General features: G+C 34.6%; 1 protein-coding gene across 2 annotated transcripts; it reads left to right on the top strand.

Moving 5' to 3' along the window:
• Positions 1 to 695: 695 nt before the first annotated feature.
• LOC125849313 (vacuolar fusion protein CCZ1 homolog B-like) lies at positions 696 to 15,857 on the top strand. Of its 2 annotated transcripts, XM_049529380.1 has the most exons (11): positions 736 to 926; positions 2,162 to 2,364; positions 3,102 to 3,195; positions 5,300 to 5,480; positions 5,578 to 5,616; positions 5,721 to 5,830; positions 10,786 to 10,881; positions 11,951 to 12,406; positions 14,127 to 14,282; positions 15,207 to 15,436; positions 15,820 to 15,857. In XM_049529380.1, the coding sequence occupies exons 2-11, from the start codon at positions 2,183 to 2,185 to the stop codon at positions 15,845 to 15,847; spliced, it is 1,572 nt and encodes a 523-aa protein (XP_049385337.1). In that variant the 5' UTR covers positions 736 to 926; positions 2,162 to 2,182; the 3' UTR covers positions 15,848 to 15,857. The 2 variants fall into 2 exon arrangements, with proteins under 2 accessions (XP_049385338.1, XP_049385337.1); XM_049529381.1 differs by lacking the exon at positions 5,578 to 5,616 and having other exon boundaries at positions 696 to 926.
• Positions 15,858 to 18,328: the final 2,471 nt, after the last annotated feature.

Here is an 18,328-nt window from a genome sequence, read left to right as displayed (position 1 = left end):
AAATACTCTCTTCTTTTTTGTTCTCTGAGAAATGAGGTGTAAAATTGTTTTTAAATAGAAGCAGAAACAGTTTTTGTGCGGAGCAAAGAATTATTTTTTTCAAGTTAACAATGTCATACCATTTATATATATTTACTATATATCTCTTATTAATTTATTAGCATAACTCATAGTTTTACCTTTGCAGCTAACAAATTCTACTTATATTATGGTGAATTTATCGTACTGATTTAATTTGTGAAATAGTTTTAAATATTTTTTTGGTTGATATCTTTTATTATAGCTAAATCTCCATGTTAATAATATATCACTATTTAATTTATTTATGTATTATAATGTATTGAAAATTTGAAATATACTTTTCAATAAATAAAAGTAAAATATCATTAAAGTTTTTTATAATAATTATATTAATTTTCTTTCTATAAAATAAATTTAATAGTAAAGGTGCATAGATACTTATTCTTATTTGTGATTTAACTTTTTAAAATAATATTAGTTAAACATAATATGTTTATCAAAAGTATTTTTAAAATAAATTAATCAAATACAAATTATCAGAATAAGTAATTTTTAATCACTTGGACAAAAGAGCTCTTAATTAATTTTTATTTTATAGAAAGTAATTTTTCAATGAAAATTGGATACTAAATTAAAAAGTTAATTTTTAGTCAACAAATGTAATTGCGTTCTGGGTTCACATAAATCCTGAGCGCAAAAATTGAACGAACACATAGGCATAGTCCAAACTCCAAATGCAGAGAGAGGAAGTTCAGTTCGGATTTCAACTTCCTCTTCCTTTTCCTTGTAATTTCCTAATCTGAACCCTTATCGAAACAATCGCAAAATGTTAATCACAACCAAATAATCACTTCCGTTTTCGATCAATCACCAGTGGAAACAACAAGAATATGAACCGCAAATTGGTGAGCTTCCTTCTCATCTTTGATTTATCTTATGGGTTTAGCAAGATTCTTTCTTTTTTCCATATCTCATCTGGGTCCTCTTTAATTTATCACAATCATCACTCTTTTTTTTCCTGCTTATTAAAGTAATATTTTATTTATTTTTGGTTTTGGGTAAAGTTCGTCAATTTCAATGATAATTGCGCTTTGTTATAAAAATTAGGTATGGGTTTTTTTTTCTTTCTCGAAATTTTGCCTAGTTGATAAATTTTATTTATTTCTACTCTAATATGTGATACTGGGTAACTATTGTTCTGGACTTAAGTAGTTGACGAACACTAAATCCTGTGAATTTCGGATAATCATAAAGCAAAAGAACTGAATGAAGATTTAGTGCTTTACCATATACTGTCACTTTACTGGTTGTATGTTACTGGTTTTTCTTTTTTACATAGACATTTTCACAAATATATCCGAGATATCATTGATTCCACCATTTTCTCCCATTATCGATTCCAACATTTTCAGTCCCCTTATTGTTTGAGCTAAATAATTTGCTGATTAAAGAGTTTGTATAGAAATATTTTTGAACTTCTTCTGCTTGGTCCTTACAAGGTTGAAAATTCGTGTTCTTGAAGTTTGAATTTTGATTGGATACACTTATTTTGCTACAAAACTTATTTGAAAATTCTTCCCGTGTGTTAAGAATTGAAGTTGGAACTGATTCAAGATCTTGGTTATAGACTTATAGCAGTTGGGTCCTGTAACATTCGAAGTTGCGGTTGATTCCTTTTTTGGAACTGGGACTTTTTGTGTTGAGTTCAATTCCTATTACTGATTGGAAGCTTGAAAACCAGATTGAAACAGTGGATCAATACCTTGGTTTGAAAACTTGAGCTGAACCACCATAAAAGAAGGGTGGGATTTGTTTGTCTTGGGGAAGGAGATTGTTTTTTTGTTTGTTAGATAAGATACTTTAAGTGGTCCATGCACTCGCCCTTTTTCTGTGTGAAATATGCACTTGCTACATATTTAGAGAGGTGTTTATTAGACACACGTTTGGTTGGTGTGTAAAAGTTCCTGTGGAACTGGGATGTGTAAAAGGAATTTGGCTACAAGCTGAGGGGTTAACTATGTAGACGTAATGCATGCGTGTTGTAAAATTACATCAATAAAATCTTGTATGATAATTCATATTCGCTGTGTTTTGTTTGTGAACCTAGTCTAATTTGTGATTTGGAAACTTGATATCTCAGTCATAGGAAGGAAGCAGATAAATGGGAATTTCGGCTGCAAGCTCTGTTCGTGAAGCTATGAAATTGTGCATATTTGATTTGAGAAGGGGTCAACATGAAGGGCAGGAGTTGGACAAGATTTTATATTTCTTTCCTGCTGATTTACCTTTCCCCACCCAACTCTCTGTGATAGGGCTTAGTGAAGGACTCATAACATTCACCAGGTTTGTTGCAACTGGCACTCACATCTAAACCTGTATCTATTAATGAGTAGAAATTCACGTGGTTCTTTACCCATCAAAAATAAATAAAAAATTCATGTGGTTCTTTACCCATCAAAAATAAATAAATAAAAAATTCATGTGGTTCTTTACCCATCAAAAATAAAAAAATAAATAAAAGATTCATGTGGTTCTTCGAAAAACTCTTGCTTAAAGATGGAATATCTGGATTGCTATGATTTTATATTTTTACATTACTTCTTTAATGTTGTTTCGATAGTTGATCTGCAATGTGATTTTAAATCTGTATTCCTGGATATAGCTTCAGTTCTTATCTTTAGGCATATGTTTTTCATTGTTCATCTCCTTTCATAAATAGTCATTCTTATCCAAAGGATTCTTCAGCCATATCATTAGGTAGAAAGATAGCTGTGCTCATGTTTGTGTATTCTCATATTAGAGACATTAAAGTTGTTTTAAAAAAAGAGCTTGATGATTGTACCTAAATTGAAATTGATTTTCTTAATGAAGAGCAATGTGATTCTGACGTGGATGGGTTATTTTAAGACCAAGAGTAGTTCTTCATCTTATATTTATCTTCATTTTCTTGCTCTGTAAGGTAGATATTCCTTGATATATGAACTGAGCCATCTGGATGTTGTTGTCAACTTCTTGCAGTTGTATGCTAGATGACTCTTTCATGTGATATGATGATCTTTTTTATATTTTTTCATTCGCAGAATATTTTCTCCAGAGGCTCCATGTGAGGTTATAGAAGCAGAGATGCACTCTCATGTTTTCTACGAGGCAGAGCGTGATATCTGGATGGTGATGGTATGACCTCTTGCACTCATATAATCATTTTTCTTTATTCAATTAGTGAACTTTTCTGCCATTTCATGTTACCTGTCATGGTTAAATTGTAAAGAATTTTTTGGTGAACTGGATGAAGGAAAGTTCTGCCAACTATATGATTAAATAATTACATGTGGTGATCACTGATTATCTAAACTGGTTTTGGGAGATTATATGATGTTGGTCTGTCCTACCTGCCACAATTTGAAAGTATGATCATTATGGAGGCTGGCTATAATCTCAATGATGTAAGCTTTGTTGGATATAAGTGGATATATAACTCACAAATTTCATAGATCTGATGCTACATCCTGGAGTTAATATCTTAAAAGATTACTCAATTTTAGGAAATTATCTAGTAAAGTCATTGAACTTTGTTTTGTATCAATATAATCATTCAACTTAAGGTTTTTATTTTCAAAAATCATTCAACTACATCTATCATTAGAATAAATTTGATATGGTTAATTAAATTATTTTTAGGCCATTTAATAATAAATCCACAAATAAACAAAATTATAAAATCTATTTTATTTATATTCAATCTCCCCGTAAATTAGATTCATCTCAAGAGTAAAACCATAGTTCCTCTGGAAAGCTAAATCTCCCGCTTCTTCAACTTCTTTCTTTACTTCTAAGCTGAATGTCACAGATTGGATTTATTTATTTCTCTTTAATTTCATCTCCAATGTTGGCAAGAAGTGTTTCAAATAAAATATTAAACTTTGACCATCTGTAACCTTCTGTAATCCAGAAAAACGCAGCTACTTATTTTGAAAAAAGAAAATCATGTCAAATAAGGAGAAAAAATATACACGGCATAAAAATTAAAAAAATTCTACAATTTTGCTTACTCACGGGGTATATGATTAAATGGAATAACTTAAATAGATTCAATAATTTTGTTTATTTTTGGGTTTATTATTAAATAGCATAAAAATTAATTTAATTTGTCATGTTAAAATTATTTTAATCATTAATGTAGTTAAATGATTTTTAAAGATAAAAGCTGTAAGTTGAGTGAATTTATCGATACAAAATAAAATTCAATGACTTTGTTAGATAATTTCTCATAGTTCAGTTACCTTTTAAGATATCTACATCCTGTACCATCAGATTAAATAGCATTAGATTTGACAGCTGTGAGTATGAACCGGAATTTACTTTTGAATTTGAATAATTTAACAGGCTTGTTAGAATCAGAATGTATAACGGAAACAAGTCCCGCTTTTAATATTTGCTGAAGTACCATCTTGGTACTGTTTCTAAATAAAAATTTACCTCATCCAACGAAAAAAAAAAATAAAATTGTACATCACATCCTGACTTGTGTCTTGTATTGTCCTTGCTATACTTGAATAATTTTAGTATGAACAGTTCCAGGACTGTCACATGGAGTGAACTGAAGTCTAGAAGATTGAGGACTAGATTAGGGAGAATGAAAAGAGAACTAGAGAAGTGGTAACTCAAAAGGAAATTTTGTTCCATAATACTTCTGGTTGAAGTCTAAATAAACTGCCAAACATCATAGTTGCAAAACTTCCGTACTGACCATGGCAGGTCCCTACTTCTTGGCATGCTCAGACATGTCGTTAACGGTCTAACAATGGAGTAAGGTTGGTCTCATGCTGGACATAGACATAACAACCTTGAGAGACACCAGTGATTTATGGAGTTGTATCAATATTTTCTATGATGTCGATGAGTATAATATCTCTAATTCAATAGGGTGCTTAATGCAATACTATAATTTGTATATGTAGTTGGCTGTGAAATAGATTTCCCAGAAATTCTTTAATAAATTTGACTGGACAAGATGGAATGAATTAAGTATGACTATCATTTCTTGTTGGTGAAAAGATGAGTATGGCAAGTTATCAATTTCAAAAAAAAAAAAAGGTGAGTATGACTTGCCTCTTTTTGACAAGGAAGCTAAGTATGACTTTCTTATGAAAACAAAAAGGCTTGATGCACACATCTTTTGGACTAACTCAAATTTCCTCACGTTTTATTTCCATTGCAGAAGAAATTTATTATGCTTTATGACTCTTCTGTTATGTATTTGCTTTTCTGGTGGTATTAGGTTGTGGAAAAAAGTGAGTCAGAAGCCATATGGCGGACTGCTACTTTACGAAGTGTTCTTAAAGAAGTTCACTCTCTCTTTGTGATGTTTCATGGGTCCATAAGAGCATTACTTGATAGAGAACCAAGTGGAGGGCTTACCCGGACACATTTGTATTATTTCATCATGGATTATTTAAGTGGTGAGGCATCATTAGCTACCTTGAAAATATGCATTTTATCACTTTTATAAGAAAATATTCCTGTTCAAATTATTTCATTGCAAGTCATGATTGTCAGCATTTGAAAAGCGGCCTTCATTGGAATTTCGCTGCTGGGGTAATACTGTAGCTTCTGTATCTAATAAGTTCATTTCAGTTTGTGCAATTTGAACATTAGACTGCATCTTGAATGCTTTGCCTATTAATTTTCCTCTGTGGCAGATTTTCTTTCTGGGAAGAAGCTTCACTTGCCAAATTTCCGTGACTCTTTGAAGGAGCGTGGAATGGTACAGATGTTGACTATTGGGAGGGAGGCAGCACTTGAAGTTCAGGTTTGTCTTGTCAGTTTATTGATTACACTGAAGGCCTGGCCATACTGGGACGAATAGATAAATCATAAATCTGTGGATTTATTTGTTTTGCTGGATTTATTCATTATATTGCTCAGCTCTGTGTCTGTTGTGCTCATCTTGTTGACAAAAAATGATCAGGTTTGCACAGTTGCTTTGATTTGCTCTAGTTAGGAGCAAGTTCTGGCTTCTCTGGTCTAATCTAAAGCCACCATAATTCACTCTTTTCACATGATAGCTTCTGCCAAAAGGTCATGGCATCTTGATGTCCAAGAAAATCCCAGCTACTATCGTTTTAGAAATTAATCATGATGTCGTTACTGAAACACTTGGCGCTGTTCTATTTTATGAATGCCTTAATAAAGATTAAGTGTTCCAGTCCACTGTGTAAGGAAGAATAAAGATTATTAGCTCAAGCATATAGGTTTACACACATGTTTGTTCACTACTTTTACACTTTTAGCTGTCCCTACTTGATTGCCGGGAGATCTTCATGTAATGGAACTCACATTCTAGGAATGAAAGAAAAAATTGGTTATCACCATTTCCTTTAGCTATTACGCTTGCCTTCTAATCGGCTAGCCCCGTGTAGTTGGAGGAATAGTTCCAAAAACTCCAAAGTCTCAGTATATCAAACATCTGGTGGACTTGCTTTATCTTCCACCTTTAGCATGTACACCATGACCTCATTAACATTATTAGAACATATGTTTATAGCGACAAAGCTAAAACTTAAGCTAATAACAGCTTTAATAATGAACAACTGTAGCTTAACGTTCTCTCCATCTCTCTTTTGTGAGATAACAAAATTTTAAACTCTCATCTTGAGTTGCGTAAAAGATTCTGCCTACAGCTACTATACTATAGGAAAATAGATAATATATGTAATTTGGTTACATCTTAGACAGTAAATCTAAACATTTTTTGTGGTCTTTCCAACCTTCCTGATTCTTGTTTCTTTCTCTTTTGGGCAATTCATGTGAACTATGTTTCTTTTTTGGAATGTCTCAACTTCAAAGTGCACTGTGTATTAAGAGGGCCGCAAGCCATTACCACCTTTTCGGCACACTCTTAAACAGAGTAATGTGCTACACAACTTTAATGGAGTTTTAGAATTCAAACATACTGAATGATATAATCTCTCCAACAACAACAACAACATACAACTTTCAGAATTGATAGTTGCTTTTATTGCTCACAATGAGAGGAGCAGTCACTCTTATCGGGCAAGCTACAATGCGTAAGGTGGGATTTGACCACAACCCAATTCTTACAGGCATGTGGGGATCTGAATTTCAAGAAGTTCTATTTCAAATTCGAAAATTGGTGGATGAGAGTGGAAGGATTTAAGGAAGAGGTGAAATTGTGGTGGCAGCGTCTTTGCAATAAATGGAACCCAGGTTTTGTTCTAGCAGAAAAACTGAAATTGTTACAAGGAAAGATGAAGGAATGAAGTAAGAATAACCGAAACAATTGTAAAGCACGGAAGGAGGAGATTATGGAGGAGTTGGCCAAATGGGAAGCTGTGCAGGAACAAAAGAATGCTCATAGTGGAGGAGGTCCAACAAAAAAAAATTGGCTATCACCTATGAGTAAGTAGTTTAGAATGAAGAAATAAGGTGGAGGAATAAATCAAGAATCCTCGTTGTGGTGCAACTCCTCCAACTTTCCGAGGACATGACCTTAGACAGGAAGTTATGAAGGTCGCGAATTAGGGTAGAAGGTTAATAGGTAGTTGAGCGTCGTCTTATTTCCTAGTAGGATTGATTGGTGCATTGCATTTGTTTCCTGATTCTTATTTTTTACTAGTACTAGTAGCGTTTGTCTCTTAGTTGGCCTATCTTACGACCTTTGTTATTCCTCATCATTTACTGTACTTCAGTTATCACATTAGTTAGTTATGGTTATTGCCCCTCATCGGTATGTTATGTTTTCATTATTATTTTCTATGTACTCTTTACCTTTGTATTGTTCTGTTAGCAACTCTGATAATCGTTACTCGAGCCGAGGGTCTTCCGGAATCAACCTCTCTACCTCCTCAAGGTAGTGGTAGGGTCTGCGTACACTTTACCCTCTCAAATCCCGCATTAGGGACTATACCGGGTTTGTGGCTGAAGCAGGGGGATAAAGTTACTAAATTTTTTCATAGAGTAGCTACTTCTCACAAGAGGTACAATTCCATTGAGTCTCTCATGGTGGATGGATGCAATACTAAAATGACCCTTTTATCAGTTAAGAGACCATCAAAAGCTTCTACCAAAATTTGTACAAAGAACCAGAGGAGTGGAGGCCTGAGCTACAGTTATAGGGGATCGCAAACATCAGTGTAGAGGAGCAAATAAAATTAGTCTCTTTGAGGAGAGAGATCTTGGGTTGCTTAAAACTCTGTACTATGGAGAAAGCACCTGATGGTCTTTCCATAATCCTTTTATTTTTCCTTTTGGGAGATCTTGAAAAAGGATATCATAAAGGCTATACAGGAAGTCTATGCTATTCAGAAGATTGAGAAGAGCTTTAATGCTACTTTTGTAGCAATCATCCCCAAAAAATAGGTGTTGCAGAACTAAAGGACTTCACGTCAATAAGTCTGATTACTGTAGTTTATATAGTCATACCGTAATTACTGGCGGAAAGGTTGAAAAAGGTGATTGATAAGCTTGTCAACAAAAACCAAATGACCTTTATTAAAGGAAAACAAATATTGGATGTTGCTTTCATTTCAAGTGAGTGTGTTGTGTCTAGTTGGAAAGGGAACACCTTAGAGATACTGTGCAAGTTGGACATTGAAAAGGCATATGATTATGTAAATTGGGGTTTTTTTTTCTTGTTGAACAATTTGAGACAAATGGGTTTTGGAGAAAGATGTGTGAGATGGATAAAATTCTGCATAAGCATGGTGAGATTCTCAATTCTTATAAATGACGAACCTGTGGGATTTTTCTCTTCAGGCAGGGGAATCAGGAAGGGTGATCTATCTCCCTTCTCATTTATCCTGCTAATGGAGGGGTTTGATAGTTTGCTGAGGATTGCTACTCAAAACAGGTGGATGAGAGGTTTCCAGATTAGTGGTAACAATGGTGATAGTAAAGAACTTTGTCATCTACTTTATGCAAATGACACAATGATCTTCTGTGAGCCACATGGAGTAACTTAGATTCATCAAACAAATTTTGTTGTTTTTTTGAAGCTCCTGTAGGTTTGAACATTAATTGGGGAAAGAGCAGTTTATATCCCATCAGGAATGTGACAAACATCAAGAGGCTAGCTAACATTTTGGGTTGCAAAGTGAAAAAATTTCCCACAACCTACTTAGGTATGCCTCTAGGCAATAAACACAAAGATTTGGAGAAATGGGACAACATAGTAGATAAGACTGAACAGAGACTAGTTAGATGGAAAACACAATATATTTCCCTTGGTAGTAGCACATCATTATCAACTTTGTCCTAGATTCTCTCTCTCCCAACATATGTTATGTTTCTTTTTCCTCTACCTGCAAAGATGGCTATGAAATCGGACAAACTTAGGAGAGATTTCCTTTGGCATGGCTGCAAAGAGATCAAAGGATACAATCTAGTCAAGTGGAAGGCAGTTTAGCATAGAAAAGATAAAGGTGGTTTGGGCATCAGAGATTTGAGGAAGCATTACAACTACCTTTTGATAAAATGGTTGTGGAAATATACTGAGGAGAGGCAAACTTTGTGGAAAGACTTGATTAAATGTAAATATGGGGAGGATGGATTCTGGTGTAGTAAGGAAAGCATGGATGCTTATGGAGACTGGAGTGGGGGCTAGGAGAGCTATTAGAAACTTATGGCTCAAGCTAGAACCAAATTTACATTTCAAGGTGGGGGAGGGAAGGAAAACTAGATTCTGGTGGGATGTATGGATCAAACAGGCATCCATGATGGACCCGTTTCCTGATCTATTTATTTTGTGCACTAATTCTGAGGCAATGATCAGTGCTTGCTGGATAGAACAAGGTTGGAACTTTTATTTCAAAAGGCTACAAAATGATTGGAAAATAGAGAGAGTAGCCAAATTGTTGGAGGAAGTGGGGGATTTTGCAGGTACTAATACAACCAATGATGCAGTTAGATAGTTAGATGGTCTCACAGTGAGGATGGGATCTTCATAGTTTGCAGGGCATACAAGGAGGAGTGCAACCTGCAAAGCAGCGGACATCAGAGTTTATGGAAAAAGATTTGGAGGAATTCAGCACCAACAAAAGTTTAGTGCTTTACTTGGTTGGTCATCAAAAAGGCATGTTTGACACATGTAGTTGTGAGGAGGAAAGGAAGGATCATACTTTCCTGGTGCTCTTTATGTGGGAAGATAGGGAAAACTACTAGTCACCTATTCTTACACTGTACTATCACATCACAAATATGGTCCATGCTTCTCAACTTTTCAGAAGTGAAATGGACAATGCAAGAACATACAACTGATTTGATGAGGTGCTGGATTAGGAGAGGAGGTAGAAAGGGATAGAAGACCTAGTGGAATTTAATTCCACATTCCATTTGCTGGACAGTGTGGAAAGAGATGAATAATAGGAATTTTGAAGATATATCGAATTCAAGGTTAAATAGAATTGCATTGTATCTCTATATTTTTGGTGTAAAGAGATAGGATTGGAGGATTCAGATCAATTTGTAGAATTCTTAGTATTACTTTTTGTTCTTTTCTGATTTTCTAAAAGGTTTCCAGCATACCCTTAATGCCGAAATAGACAATGTTATCAATTCTCAAAAATAATATATGGCCTAACTGATTATTTGAACTCTATTTTTTATGTCCCCTCTTGATTGAGGTGTGTATGAAATCCAATGCCTCAATGTAATTTTTGTTAGTTAGGCTAACGTTATTGTGCAGATGCCATCATCTTTTGATCTATTGCCATTCTAATTACAGTTTCTTGCATTTGGCATTCGCAGTCACTTGTAAGAGTGCTAGAATCATGTGCTGGCTGCAAACAGAGCTACTCACTGATCATGTTCCAGGATTTGCTGGTGTCCACAACTCTTTCTCCTGTAGGCTTCTCTCTCTCTCTCATTTTTACTTGAACTTTCCCTCTTTATACTTCTAGTCTTGTTAGACCTGGCAGTTGGATAGGGTTAGCCTAGGAAACTGGCCCAGAAAATAGACCCAGGAAGGTTTACTGGGCCTGGCTAGTCCAGGCTTAGGTTTGGGCCAATTTCAGGACTTCTAGCCTATGAATTGGGTCAAAGGGAAACTACTTCCAAATTGGACAGTCTGTGATCGTCAGGGAAAAGAACACTACAAACCAAAAATAAAAACTAAAACTGGTGATTCCAGTTTGTGCCGTTGCATCTGTACAGGGACAAGTGAGCTTACTCTCGGGGAATACACCAGAGGTTCTTGTTAACTTAGAAGGTTGGGTTAAAGCTGAACTAAGAAATCAAGTTGTCAACAATGATTCAAACACAAAAGAACGAAATATATTCGAACATGATTATGCTATCTCATTATATTAGATTGAGATTTCTTTTGTTAACTTTTTGTTTATGAAATGATTTTTTTAAAATTTGTACTTCCGTTAAATCTAATAGTCTAATAGCTATTGTTTATTTTACTTATTTTTCCTCAAGTATTTCGTGTTTTAATTTACAAACTATTAAACAAATACATGTCACATTTACGTTTTCCAATAATATTTTTTTTAAAAAATAGATTAATTTTAAAAGTTACAGTTCACATTTTTAAAAATAATTATTGCCAAAATCTATTTAAATAGATACAATGATAAAAGTTTTAATAAATCCCGGCCCTGCCCACCAAAGAACCGGTACAATCGGTTAGTGGTCCTGGTCCTAGTCCGGACCCAAACTATAAGAATTTTTGCTAGCCCAGCGCTAAGTTGAAACCAGCTTGGGCTGGTTCAACCCAGGGTGGTCCCAACTTAACTAGGCGATCATCTTGGTCAGGTTATGCTAGTTCCCAGATTTATCTTTAGTAACTTTGTTATAGAAGCAGTTGCAATTCAAAACCAATAATGTCTGCATTGACCAACTATATATGGGGGATCCTTTAAATGCACGTTTTGCTCTAATCATGAATGGTCACTATTCATCTTTTCAGGATGACCTGATTAACCTATTCACGTACACTGTCATGAGGTTGACCCCAAATGCTCTGTCCGCTGGACCTAGCTCCTGGTCCTATTTACGCAAAGGAAGTACTACTTCTAATGCTTCTGCGTCTTTATCAACAAGCTCTAACTCTGTTCTGGACCGGTACTACAACTCACATGATACTTCTCCAGTTGGAGTTCGTAGCTATCAGGTTGTTAGGCCCTTACAGCATGAGAAATGGTCCAAAGGGAACGATGGTTTCCTTGTTACTGATATTTGGGGCACAGAAGTTGGCAGCTTGAGTCCTAGCAGTCCAACAATTTGGCTCAAGCAAACAGAGGAGAGGATGTATCTTTGTGCTTTTCAGCATAAGAGCCTCACCATAATACTTCTCATTCCTGTGACATCTGTACACAATGGGGAGCAAGGGTTGTCAGTGGTGAAGCAGCAAATTCTGGAGAATGTAAGTTAATGCAACAAATGGTCTTATTTTCTTGAAAATAAATTGGTCCTTGTTTAACTCACTTCTTGTTGTAGGCTGTTTATTTTGACCTTCACTGACTTCCAAATTAGGAATCCTTTGTTTAGGACATCATTCTGTAAATTGGAATTTATAGCAGCAGGGCTTGAAAAGGGTTTAAATTTATCTTTATATCTTAAAGCTTTTCTATGATATCTTTTGAAACATTGAAAGAGTTTCAGAAACAACCTCTCTACCTCCACCAGGTAGTGGTAAGGTCTGCGTACACTCTACTCTCCCCGAACCTCACTTAGTGGGATTTCAGTGGGTATGTTGTTGTTGTTGTGTTGCTATGGATAAGGGTTAGCCTAGTAATATCTGCCTGGTTCTTGTTGATTTTCTGCATTTGGTTAACGTTAACAATGGTGGATGTGAGAAGAAAGTAATTGCATAAAGAACTTACCAGTTCTCAGAAAAGAAAGTAATTGCATAAAGTCGCTAGGGAGCTTGGACCTTTTTATACCTCACACCTTCTATATAAGGAGGAAGGTGTCTCTATTTCCTCTTCTTTTGTTGGGGATATGTACAATGATAAATGGTTAGCAAGGGTGAAGGTGGGAGGATATTTGAGTAGTTGCTGGCAAAACCTAATTTATCTGGTGACAGAATGGACAATCAAGGAAATAAAAGTTTATTGTACTGTTGCAGCTGGGATGAACGAAGAAAGGGGAAATGCCAATCTCTTATGAGCAGGAAAATCGGAACTCTTTTCAGTTTATATTGGCAATAGATTGAAAGTTTTCCTTCATGGCGATCTATAGCAACTCCCAAGCTTGTGTATCTCATGGAATTTTGAACTGTCGTGGATTGTAAATCACCCCACCAATTCTTCATTTTTTGTTTCAGTATGTGCAATCTTGCATTTTACTGTAGGTTCAGACTGACACATTAGGTCAATCTGACTGCAAATATAAAATGGAAGGAAATCTATAATTTACCCTTGTCAAAATTAGAAGTTACAAACTACTAAATCATTCTGACGTAATTAAGATTGGTTATTAACTCAATTCCTTGGTGTACAAAAGTAGAGTCAGTCCTAGACATTTTGTATCCCATGTTTTTTCTCTTGTGAATTCTTGACTAGGAAAGGAGATAACTGCTTAAGCCTCTTCTATATTTTATTTAGTTGACAAACTTAATAATAGTATCAACTTAATTGTATTCTAAACTCGACATTTCCTTACTAAGAAGCTCACTGTACTGGGTCCTGGGTTTCTTCTCCTTTTGTTTTCATGCCTTATTTAGTTGACAAATACATATCCGATCTGTATATTGTTGCTCTAGGTTTCACAGGCCTTCTTAGAAGACTTTAAATAGTGGCTAGTAGTGGTTACTAGCGAAGCTAATCTTGGTTTGACTCCTCATAAGTCGAGTGGGCACAAGTAGAAGTGATAATCACTTGATGCAAGAAGATTCTGCCAAGTTCCTTGAGAAGAAAAACAGAAAACAAATATATGAGCTCAAGTGAAAATAACTGAAATAAATATCAATCATAGTGCTTTTATCAAGATTATGTTTCTTTGTGTTCTCCGTGGGTTTTCCCTTCCCATTTTCGTTTGCTGAAAATATTCTCTGCTTTTGAGATTGATATTCCTTTGGGAGCATAATTGTGATAGATGGAATTATTATATTGATCAGTTAATGACATATCTTGTAATTTTAGGCCTCACCCAAAATATTCAAAGTTGAAGAGAAACTATCCCGAGGATGGGGTGGTGAGAATGCATATCATGTGAGTGGTTACCGCTACTTACTTGTGGATGGTGATAAATACATCTCTCGGGCATCCCCACCTGGAAAAGTAACAACGCTTACAAAGGTTGGATCACTTCCTCTTTCCTTATTTTGGTTGTCAAAGCTTTTAGAATCTCACTACTAGTGAAATTTTGAAGATAAGATATTTATTGGAGTTATAATTATATCGGTATAGCTGAGCTAAATTGCATCTTTCTGTGCTTGCTGTTGGAAGGCTTATACAAAATTAAGTATTGGTAAAGTGAATTTACATTAATTTTGGGGTTTTTGTATTTTTGGATAAGTTGAATTTCGGTGCCCATGTAATTTGATATGTTGGAGACTTCTTGTTAGCTTCCTTTGGAAGTGAGGTGTTTGTTGTGGCTTCCATGATGCTTAGGTTTTTGCATGTGGCTCATAATGAGTTTTTTGGCTACCTTGCACTCTTAATATGAGCTATGCGCACCCAAAGGGTAGCGGCTGCGGGTTTCCATTGTCATAAAAAAATAAATATATATGAGCTATCTGCCACAAGCGAGTAAAACTGAAAATTAGAAAAGAAAAAATAGGCTACCACACAGTCCGTATATTTCGGTGCTTGGTTGCTTGTTATTTTGAAGACTCTCATCCACTTATTGACAAACATCTATTTGGTAGCTTGTTTTAAAGATGTATAGAACCGAAATCTACTCCTAAAGTTCTTGTATTAGGTGACCTATTAAGCCCCAATTACCTTTCAATCAATATTTATGTCGTAATTAGATACACACTCTCTGTACATGTTGAATATAACTTTCTGACATTTTCCTTGATGCATGAGTGCCTGTGTTACTAAACATTTACCACGTGACCATTTTCTTGTTAAGTTCACAAAACATTTGCTTAATGAGAGTTTATCATGAATTGGTAATGTTCTTTTCTCATGGGATGATTTAGCCATGGTGATCAGGTTTGTGTACTGTAATATTAGTTTTAACTGTTACTCTAAAAAGTCTGATTACGTGTGCAGGATTCTTTAGTTGCAATGAGTAAGCTTCGAGAAGAGGTTGACTTAGAAAAGAGCAGAGCTAAATGTGATGACTCTGACTGCGAGAAAGACCAAGAAATATGCATTAGAGCAAAAAATGGTGCTTGGGTGATTTCTCGGTTGACACGAGGGAAGGAGCTTTATATGGTACTTGAGAAAGCCAATGAAACCCTTCTTTACGCTTCTGAGGCTGTTGAAAAGTTCAGTGACAGGTAAAATCTCCACCAGCGAAGTTTCCAAGCCAAAATCATATTTACTGAAAATTTTCACTTCTAAGTTCTAATGAAGTACTTCTGAAATCACAAGGATTTTTTGAACCTACATGTGCATCAATAAGTTCTCTATGAGCTCCCTGTTTTCTTATGTTTCCAATAGGATTTAACTTACATATATCTGGCCCTAAAAATATATACATTTTAACCTATTGTAGCAAGTACAATCCACCTTGTTTTTCAGATTACGAATTTCATTGAAATTTCTTTCGCGCACTGTGTATATATAAGTTAGACTTTCCAGTAAACCTATTGCAGTGAAAAGGGTTTAACCCTATCTTTGGAATATTGTTGGTCTCATGTTTACTTTCTTATTTGCACAGGTATTGCAGTGGCGTTTTTTCTTTGTGATAGATCTGGGAAGCCAATTTTTGATTTTACTGAGAGACAGAAAGCTATAGCTATTGTTTTGTTGTTAGTCCAAATGTGTGTACTGTTTTGTAAGTAAATAAACTTCACTTGTATAATGATGCAATTTTTCGCGCTGTAATGTCAAGTATCAATTTGCAACCAGTCGAGTCTTCGCCTTTTTCTGGAAATCAGAGAAACGTGAAGAAAAAAGAAGAGAATAAAAGAATGTGGGTTGTCTGCTAGAGCCGATTAGTCTAATTTTGATATGTTATGCTTGAGCTGAGGGTCCTTTGGAAACACTCTCTTTACCTCCACGAGGTAGGGCTATGATCTGCGTACACCACCCTCTCGAGACCTCACTCATGGAGTATATTGTTATTGTTGTTGAGTTATTAGGAATTGTCATTCCCTTGAGATGGTATCGTCAGAGGCTCCAACGCTTGCAACTTCCTTCTTTATGCTTCATTTTCTTGTTTGTTTTTTATATTATTCTTTTCAAGAAGATTTCTTTTGACACATTACTATACTTTAGTTATTGTTCTGGAGTCCATAAAATGTTTTATTTGAATTATAATGAGTATTTCTGCTTTATTTTCTACTTTTAAGCTTTCAAAGCAACAACTTTATAGCATTGTCATTTTTAAATTATAAAGAAATAGAATATCATTCTTTACAACTCTGAATATGTTCCATTTTAGTCAATTAATTCTTCCAACAAGAAACGAAAGAAGAACGTGGAACAAAATCAGTGTTTGCAATAACGATATGGTAGGGACTAGGGAGGTCCTGTCCTGTGGAGAAATAGCACTTAAAGAATTTGTTAAAGGAAATTAAGGATATGTTAGTCAAATCATAACTTCTTTACATTAATGATAAATATAATAAATATATAAGACAAAGAGGAGTTCCCTTTGCCAAAAATTGTATTATGCTTGTCCATCATTACTCATTTGTCATCTTTCTTAGTAAGGAGAATAGTAATAACTTCAAGCTTGATGGCTCTCTATATCTTAACATCATATGACTTGATGAAGGTCTCCGTTCTTACTTTTCAGTGTGAGCAATATTTTTCATTAAAGTAAAGAGGGGCTGAGTTGTGAAGTTTCTTCTTGAAATTGTATTACATTGGTGATTTGTTGAGACATCATCTTTTCTCACTTGTTATAAAACAAATAGATATGATATCAATTGGAAGTGTAAAGGACGGATGAATTGGTAGTTGTGTTTTTTTTTCTTTTGTGTTGCTTTACTAAGTTCTTTCTTGAGATCTTTTCTATCTTTCATCATATATATACACATTATTAAAATTAACACACTAATAATTTCTAGTAATTTATGTGATTTTGCAACTACTTTGCAAATTGGCTAATGATGAAGAGGGTTTTTTAGTACTAAAATTAAATAAAAAAGTTACAATTATCATATTTTAATGATAGACAAATATTTTTTGTCCTTTATTAAAAAAATAAAATCGAACCTAAATCATAGTTTGAGGACATAACTACGCCAGTTTGGCAAACCATGAGAAATATTTTAGAACCTAACTTAGATAAAAGGATATCATTGTCCTATTTTTAATAATTGAAAAAGAAAAAATATCCCACATAATTTAAAATTTGCAATTTTAATATAAATACAGTTCATTGGTATAATCTCAAAAAGTCCCATAGGATATTTTATAGGATATCCACCCTATAAAATATCATAAGATTGTATAAAACATTTTCTAAATGAATATAAGTAGAGTAACTAAAACTCAACTATTTGGTTTTTACAAATGAAAATGAAAGTATATGCATAACTTATTTTATCAATGTTATTTCAAAATTAACTAATATTTCAAACTAAATATGGTACAAAGTTAATAGAGTTGTCAAAAGGGTCGGCTCAGCCCCACCTGACCCACGCCTTGTGGGCCAGGGAATTTGAAGGACTAGGGCGGGTCGGCCCTTCATTTGAAAGGGCCTGAAAATGTTCAACCCTATCCAATCCTAGAAGGGCTGAGGGCTGGGGCGAGCTAGCCTTTTTTTTATTATTATTTTTTTCTTTTCAAATTTAGAATTCTATAACATCAAGAAAATGAAAAGATTTTCAAATAAAATATGACAAACAATAGTGTTGTTTCAATAACACTAGCAAAAAATGTAGTGTAATTAGCATGTATCTAAATCCCAGATACGCGTGCCGGATAAGAGAGTGGCAAGCAAGATGGGAGGGAGGCGAGGGTGCATGATTTGTCTATATATCCTAGATACAAGTGAATCCAATTGGATAAAGTGTAATTAGAACAACTTAACCTAATTTTGAGTTCATGTATCTCGATATACATGTATCTGATTGTATCAAAATCTGGTCAAATTCATAATATCACAACGTAGTGTGCATTTAAGTAATTAACTGATACACTAGTGAGATTATTGTAATTTGACCTTAAATAAATAGTTTTAGCCCACGAGCCAACCCCGACACGACCCCGATCAA

This window comes from Solanum stenotomum, chromosome 12 (genome assembly GCF_019186545.1).
Source record: "Solanum stenotomum isolate F172 chromosome 12, ASM1918654v1, whole genome shotgun sequence".
Lineage (NCBI taxonomy): Eukaryota > Viridiplantae > Streptophyta > Magnoliopsida > Solanales > Solanaceae > Solanum > Solanum stenotomum.
This window is presented reverse-complemented; position numbering and strand designations above follow the sequence as displayed.

What these genes read in the sequence shown, in the direction of transcription:
- LOC125849313 (XM_049529380.1), top strand. Translation starts at nt 2,183, where the DNA reads ATGGGAATTTCGGCTGCAAGCTCTGTTCGTGAAGCTATGAAATTGTGC. An exon ending in AGGCAGCACTTGAAGTTCAG is followed by an intron (nt 5,831 to 10,785) that starts GTTTGTCTTGTC and finishes TGGCATTCGCAG; the next exon opens with TCACTTGTAAGAGTGCTAGA. An exon ending in GTTGAAAAGTTCAGTGACAG is followed by an intron (nt 15,437 to 15,819) that starts GTAAAATCTCCA and finishes TTATTTGCACAG; the next exon opens with GTATTGCAGTGGCGTTTTTT.